Here is an 8,566-nt window from a genome sequence, read left to right on the forward strand (position 1 = left end):
TCTGTCCATCAGTCTATCTGTCCACCGACCTGCCCGTGATCCGCTCGCGCTCCTCCGGTCCCGGTGATTCGGGTCACTGTCACAATGGGGGCGTCCAGTGCGCAAACTCGAGATTAACCATGTAGACGGAAGGAAAACAGTGTTCCATGTAAATGTAGGCCTACCCTATTCCTGAGGATTCATGTAAATGTAGGCCTACCCTATTCTTGAGGATTCACCCGGATTCACCGATGAATCGCCCTGCTGTCTATATCTCTTCCGCCGACGAGGGCATGTGCCCCTCTGATTGAAAGCAGATGAGGCCTACAGATGGTCCATAATAGGATAATGTTGTCATGGCAAAGTTTAACATGCGTGTAGCCCAGTAGCCCATGTCAGATTTCTCACCATATGCCGAATTATTAAGAGTGCAGGCTCTTGTCAGACATGGGATTACTTAAATCCCCTAAACTAGGTGATTAAAGGCCACGGCCTCTACACTCCTAAATTGTGTGCAGAGTTAAATGCCACCTGCCTATATATGAGAGCAGATATCTAGCCTACATGTCTAAAATGTTTATAATGTAGGTTATGTAGGGTATCATAGGTACCTTAGAGTGTAGGCTACCTGACTGTGCACTACAGTTATATGCCATCATCTGTTTATAGTGTATTCATGTACAATATGTATATTATATGTACACTGTGTCTGCTTGATATGCTGTTTATTTATTTCGTTGGATGAAATATAGGCTACTGTAACTGCGAGTTGGTGGTTCACGCACACCTAAGAATTTAACTCGCTGGTACACTAGTGCACATTGACCCTAAACACATTTAACTCGCTGGTTCACTAGTGCACAGTGATGTGACACTAAACACATTTAACTCGCTGGTTCACTAGTGCACAGTGATGTGACCCTAAACACATTTAACTCGCTGGTTCACTAGTGCACAGTGATGTGACCCTAAACACATTTAACTCGCTGGTTCACTAGTGCACAGTGATGTGACACTAAACACATTTAACTCGCTGGTACACTGGTGCACAGTGATGTGACACTAAACACATTTGACTCGACACTGAAGCTGGCCTCTCGTCATGTCGTTCTAGTTAGCCCAACTATTTTCATGAGCCTTTCGAAACAGTGCCACACAGTAGACATGACATATATATAAGCATGACATGACATATATATGAGACATATATATATATATATATATAGAGAGAGAGAGAGAGAGAGAGAGAGAGAGAGAGAGAGAAATAGATAGATAGATAGATAGATAGATAGATAGATAGATAGATAGATAGATAGATAGATAGATAGATAGATAGATAGATAGATAGATAGATATTAGTGGTGCTTAATCTTAGCCCAAAGTCAGTCACTTGGTTACCCCGGGGACAGCCATGCACTTCCTCCATTCAATGAAGCCTCTATCCAACAATTCAAACCCTGAGATCTCACTGCACTGACCTTTGAACATAGACACACTACCTACAAACACTACATACAAACACAACTTTCTCCATGTGTTTATTTCCATAAGGACAGATAGGCCTACACATACATACAAGTTAGAACTAGAATGTTAAAACAAGTGATGTCATATACCACAGCATGTTTATCCAGGGCTAGTTTTCTCTGCCATCCCTAGATGGAACCAAACAGTACATGTAGAAAAAAACAGAAAAATACAATCAAACGAACACAATAGACAACAGAGATAAAATCGACTAACTACTAACTACTATGGCTAAGACTAACTAAAATACCTTTACATTTCTAAATGTTACATTTGTAAGTAGTTTTGCAGTGTTTACACAGTTCTCACTTATTTGTATGTATATCCTATTTCTATGCCCTTTGAATTGAAAGTTTTATCTTCTTATCTTATCTCATCTTAATTGAAAACTGACTTGATTTCAGGTATATCAGTAACCAACTTGGTCATACTGTCATGCATTCTCTCTCTCTCTCTCTCTCTCTCTCTCTTTCTCTCTCTCTCGCTCTCTCTCTCTCTCTCCCTCATACACACACACACACACACACACACAGTGATATATTGTTTCTGTATCTAGCATGGGCATACAGTACTGCACATGGGCCACTGTAGAATTTAGTTTTGTTGGTGTGGTGGACCACAGCGACACCTGCTGGCTAGTGACGGTATAGCAGGCCTTGCGACTTCATCGTCTCTGTGTGAAGCACGGGGAGGGAGAAGAGAATTCTGCTGCCCACGTGTCATATGATAGACAAGCTACCAACGTGTCTGCTGTAGTCTCAGGTTCATATCTCTCATTAGTCATCAATAATAGGGGGCTAATCCATCATCGGATCCATCAATCGGGATTGTGTGGACAGAAATATAATGCATTATAGACATTGTGAGGAGTATTGGAAATGACATCCTTCCTCTCTCCTCCTCCACATCATCATCATCACCACCATCATCACCATCACCACCATCATCATTATCACCACCATCGTCATCATCATCACCACCATCATCATCTTCATCATCATCATCATCACCATTATCACCATCATCATCATCCTCATTCTCATCCTCATCGTCATCATCACCATCATTTTTCGGCAGCCCCAATGACTACCAAGGTTATATTAAATATATTTATTTATTTATTTAGACAGGCAGAGCCCTTGAGAGCAAGCTCTCATTTACAAGGGCGCCCAGTTACAGGGAGAGAAACAACATTATTAAAAAACATTAAAAACAGAAATACAGGTAGGTTATGAAAAACATGTGCAGTCCAAACATACATTGTCTTCAAGTAGGTCCTGAAGGGGTCCAGAGAGACCGAGTGGTCTAGTGAGTGAGTCCAGAAGGGGTCCAGAGAGACCGAGTGGTTTGAGTGAGTCCAGAAGGGGTCCAGAGAGACCGAGTGGTCTAGTGAGTGAGTCCAGAAGGGGTCCAGAGAGACCGAGTGGTCTAGTGAGTGAGTCCTGAAGGGGTCCAGAGAGACCGAGTGGTTTGAGTGAGTCCAGAAGGTGTCCAGAGAGACCGAGTGGGCTAGTGAGTGAGTCCAGAAGGTGTCCAGAGAGACCGAGTGGGCTAGTGAGTGAGTCCTGAAGGTGTCCAGAGAGACCGAGTGGTCTAGTGAGTGAGTCCTGAAGGTGTCCAGAGAGACCGAGTGGTCTAGTGAGTGAGTCCAGAAGGTGTCCAGAGAGACCGAGTGGTCTAGTGAGTGAGTCCAGAAGGTGTCCAGAGAGACCGAGTGGTTTGAGTGAGTCGAGAAGGGGTCCAGAGAGACCGAGTGGTTTGAGTGAGTCCAGAAGGTGTCCAGAGAGACCGAGTGGTTTGAGTGAGTCCAGAAGGGGTCCAGAGAGACCGAGTGGTCTAGTGAGTGAGTCCAGAAGGGGTCCAGAGAGACAGAGTGGTCTAGTGAGTGAGTCCTGAAGGGGTCCAGAGAGACCGAGTGGTCTAGTGAGTGAGTCCAGAAGGGGTCCAGAGAGACAGAGTGGGCTAGTTTGAGTCCTGAAGAGTGATCCAGTCTTTCCTGTCTCGCTCTTCACACGCGGGGTAAACAGTTTGATGCAGGATCAGGAGTTTGATAGTTTGAGACACTAGAACTTAGTAGGGATGACAAATACAGAGGGACCACATAGGGCTGTAAATAAACATGACAGTGATGTTCCCTTCTCACAGTGAGCGAGGGCCAGCCCACTTCCTGATATAATGTACAGTGATGAGTGAGGAACCATCACCAGTAATAAAACACAGCTGTGAAACTGCATCAAGTGGCTTCAGCGTGGTGGGAGAGGCATATATATGACGTCACCATAATCAAGGACAGACATGACCAGTGACTTCCTGCTGACCAGAGAGAAACAAGACTTGTTGTACAAGAAACCAATTTTACACCTCAGTTTTTTGGTAAGATGTTCCAAATGTGTCAGAAAAGAAAGCCTAGTATATAGCCAGATGCCCAGATATTACTTTATTTGTCCCAACAAATAAGATTCATTTGATTTATTCTATCGAGATTCCAATATCTGTTCTCGATTACTCTTGACTGCCTAACTTGACAACGGCGCCAAAGCGGACTGGTTGAGTCTCGCGATAACCCAGACAACACGGTAGTGAACCACATCCAGGAAGTAAACACACGAGCACTCTGGCCTTTTTATTAAAGCCGTCTTTATTCGCCGCTTTCTAGATAATTAACTTGACCTGTTTGGAAATGGATACACATGCGTATGTGCCCGTGCCTCCGGGAGTGGGAATGGAAGAGAACTTCTTCTCCCTGGACGACATCTTACTGAGTCACGAGAGACTGCCCAGCCGGACAGAGTGCGCGCTCCCGCGGCTCGGCTTCCTGGAGACGTCCCGCGACTCAGGGGACATCCCGGAGGTGTGTGTGTGTGTGTGTGTGTGTGTGTGTGTGTGTGTGTGTGTGTGTGTGTGTGTGTGTGTGTGTGTGTGTGTGTGTGTGTGTGTGTGTGTGTGTGTGTGTGTGTGTGTGTGTGTGTGTGTGTGTGTGTGTGTGTGTGTGTGTGTGTGTGTGTGTCTCAGGACAACACTCATTCAATCTGTCTCCAAACAGATTACAAAAGAAAGAAAACTGTCTGTCTGTCTGTCTGTCTGTCTATCTATCAAACAAAAACACAAACTAAACATGAGGGCTACATGTGATATCACAGACGGGCTATATAGGGCTACATGTGATATCACAGACGGGCTATATAGGGCTACATGTGATATCACAGACGGGCTATATAAGGCTACATGTGATATCACAGACGGGCTATATAGGGCTACATGTGATATCACAGACGGGCTATATAGGGCTACATGTGATATCACAGACGGGCTATATAGGGCTACATGTGATATCACAGGCAGAAGAACCACATTCTATTAGGAGAACAGCCCCACTGTTCATCCCTAGCAGCATAAATAAATGGCAACCTTATGTTACTCTTCTTAATAAGTTTAAACGGGTCCCGTCGCCATCAGCTTTTAACCTCATTTTTTTCATGGATGCAGAGTAGGCCTAGGCTATACGCTATACTCCTAACCACACTACTAATATAACATTTCTGAATATTAGCTAATAGAGCATCCCTACTTCTTCAGTCACCACGACGCCATGTAGTATAAGTATACCACCATGAATATCCTTTTACAACACACCATGCTTCCTTGTCCCTGCCCCAGGGCACCAAGATGGAGCTGCCCCTGTGGCTGGCCAAGGGCCTGTTTGAGAGGAAGAGGCGCGTCCTGTCGGTGGAGCTGCCCAAGGTGTACCGCGAGGGCTGGAGGACGGTGTTCAGCGCTGACCCCACCGTGGTGGACCTCCACAAGATGGGGCCTTACTACTACGGCCTGGGGTCCCAGATGCTGCACTTCGACAGCCCCGAGAACACGGAGATCGCGCAGGCTGTCCTGCAGGTGGGAGAGGATTGTGGCGGCGGCCATTTTTAGAATTGTAAAGAATTTTGCAGTCTAATGCCGGAGTCACACAACAGGATATTTAAAATCCTAACGGATGTCGAAATCGGTTTGCATCATGCACATAAGGAGAATCTTAGCAGATGTTCTTGTCGCGAATCTCAAACACGCACACGACAAGATTTGAAACCTGTCCTGAAATGTGGTCAGATGTGTCATTATAATAATAGTAGTCATACTGCAACATCCCAGGGACTCCACAGAAAATCAGGCAACTTAAGCTGAGGAAACACTACAAGACATTACGCCCGATTTTATACGCGATTCACAATCCTGCCGAGTCTGTCCTAGTCGGCAGCAGTCTGCACTAGTTGGGGGTAGTCGGAGTGGCAATTTGGCACAGAAATCTGTAAGTGTATGAGGGGTACATATTTAAATCTGTAAGTGTATGAGGGGTACAGATTTAAATCTGTAAGTGTATGAGGGGTACAGATTTAAATCTGTAAGTGTATGAGGGGTACGGAGCGAGTCGGAGCTTATCTAACATGTTTGATATTTTTGAGCAGATTCTGGACGCAATCGTGTAGTATAAACTTGTCCAGTCGTTAAATGTGCGATACCCAGTTTTTCAGTTGTCATACAAAAATCATCAGTAGCCAGTCGTCTAGTGTATACTCCCAGTGGTCTAGTGTATACTCTCAGTCGTATAGTGTATACTCCCAGTCGTCTAGTGTATACTCCCAGTCGTCTAGTGTATACTCTCAGTGGTCTAGTGTATACTCCCAGTCGTCTAGTGTATACTCCCAGTGGTCTGGTGTATACTCCCAGTGGTCTAGTGTATACTCTCAGTCGTATAGTGTATACTCCCAGTGGTCTAGTGTATACTCCCAGTGGCCTAGTGTATACTCCCAGTGGTCTAGTGTATACTCTCAGTCGTCTAGTGTATACTCACAGTGGTCTAGTGTATACTCCCAGTCATCTAGTGTATACTCCCAGTGGTCTAGTGTATACTCTCAGTCGTCTAGTGTATACTCCCAGTGGTCTAGTGTATACTCTCAGTCGTCTAGTGTATACTCCCAGTCATTTCATAATCTGTTAGGATTGTGAAAGTCTTCTAGTGTATCCGAGGCTTAAAACAATTCTGATTGAAGACGTAGCGAGTGGTGTCCCATTTCTTAGGTAAAGATTTCAACCCCTACCCCTTGTGGCTCCGTTCCAAAGGGCCACTACCCAGTCGAGGGCACTCCAAAACTAGGGGCTAGGGCCAAGGGGGAGTATTGGGATTGGGCCTTATTTTTTCTTGACTCGGCTTGAAAATGTGATGTCACAAAGGAAAGGGAAGGAAAGGGAAGGAAAGGGAAGGAAAGGGAAGGAAAGGGAAGGATGGCAGCAGAAGCAGCCCGGCGGCTCCAGGTCTGAGCAGCTTTGTGAACCAAGGTCTGATGGAAGCCCGTCTCCGCTATATAACCAACAGCCCTCGTCCCATAGACGGTCCCTTCATTGCACTTGGCAATCCGAATGCAGTCATAGGCTGTGAAGATTGCTACTTTTTACTACTTTTTAACCGTTTTAACATTTAAGATTTTGATTGAATTAAGTCAACCCTTAACCAGACAATCCTACTTTCTTGCTAAATAGACCCAAATAATATCCTACATAAAAAGCAAAGCTATGTTGAGTTGTGTGCAGTCTTATATTTATGTCACGTCCACATTCCACCACTAGGGGGCACTAACAGATCATACAGTCCCTGTTGACTAAAGCAGTTGTTGCTGGGCAGATAAGGAAACTCACACAAAACAAATTCATCTGTGAAGACCTCTGGCTGCAAATGATCTAATATTGTACGATTATCTGTTATTGCTTTTCCTGTACATCCTCAATTGGGTTGGTCAAGTGCTATGAATTTCCTCATTGTCATAATCATTACCTGGAAGAGTGTAGAATGAGCCACCTTAGAACCCAATACAATTTGGACTGGATCCGAATCACGGGGCGGGTCCACAAGCCGTCCAAACACGGTCGCTCATTCACCTCCATTCATTTTTTGGATCAGGATTACGCAAAAAATACCAGACCGGTGGAGGGGTGTGTCATGGTAGAACCCATTCAATGTTGGCATGCACAGAGCCACGAAATGCATTCAGGGGCGGACGTCTGTGCTCTCTGAGCACCATTTCTAGTTGGTTTTTGAGTTAGTTGCTGTTGCGCACAGGTCTGTCAATGTGACGCCTCCTGCTAACGTTTTCCTTTGTGAATTTACCTGCAACCATTTAAATATGTACAAATATGTATTTGTTTATTTCATATCCGCATGATTCCGTCCTACAGACGTTTATCGGGCGTTTCCGGAGGACGATGGACTCGTCCCAGAACGCCTACAACGAGGACACGTCGGCTCTGGTGGAGCGCCTGGATTTCCTGGAGAGGGCGCTGTTCAGGGCGGGGCAGAGCGGCCTCAACAGCTTCCAGAGCTGGGAGAGGGGCCGCGCCTCGCACCTCACCGCCTCCAGCCTGGTGCTCAACTACCGCAAGAGGAAGATGGCCGACCTGCAGGCCTGAAGGACCCCTGGACCTCTGAACACACGGGCCGTGTCTCAGTAGTCTGGACAGGCATCCTTCAACACAAGCGGCCGTGTCTCAGTAGTCTGGACAGGCATCCTTCAACACACGGGCCGTGTCTCACACCTCATCTGGTGCTCACTACCCTGAGATGGCCGACCAGCAGTTCTGAGGGCCGACTTGGACAGCAGCGTCTTAACATTCAAAAACACAAATATAAATGTAAATATATTTTGTACTTAAATGTATTCATTGTTTTTATATAATATACTTTTCAGGAAAATAAAGGTATCTTGACTATCAAATATTATTTATTGGTCTTTTCATCATACAGGCTGACATTATTTGCATATTTCCAAAACCTGAGAATAGAGTGATGTGAGCTAGTCTACATGTGTGGTGTGTCCCAACTCTCCATCCTTTTCCCTGAGGTCTAACTCCACTATCTTATATTAATATGAAATCATAGGATTGGTCTAAGAGTACAAGTTTACACCTATCCTGCTCATCCAGGCTCTTGTCATCTCCCGTCTGGATTACTGCAGCCTCCTTGTGGGGGCGTCAGCTATTAAACCTCTGGAACTGGTTGAGAAAGCTGCTACAAGGG

General features: G+C 45.4%; 1 protein-coding gene across 1 annotated transcript; it reads left to right on the top strand.

The window, feature by feature from the left end:
* The first annotated feature begins 4,108 nt into the window (after window positions 1-4,108).
* Window positions 4,109-8,160, top strand: gins3 (GINS complex subunit 3). The gene is made up of 3 exons (XM_084452443.1): window positions 4,109-4,357; window positions 5,164-5,397; window positions 7,729-8,160. Exons 1-3 carry the CDS (start codon window positions 4,187-4,189, stop codon window positions 7,957-7,959), a joined length of 636 nt encoding a protein of 211 aa, XP_084308569.1. The 5' UTR covers window positions 4,109-4,186; the 3' UTR covers window positions 7,960-8,160.
* Window positions 8,161-8,566: the final 406 nt, after the last annotated feature.

This window comes from Borostomias antarcticus, assembly GCF_949987555.1.
Source record: "Borostomias antarcticus genome assembly, chromosome: 18".
In the NCBI taxonomy this organism is placed as follows: domain Eukaryota; kingdom Metazoa; phylum Chordata; class Actinopteri; order Stomiiformes; family Stomiidae; genus Borostomias; species Borostomias antarcticus.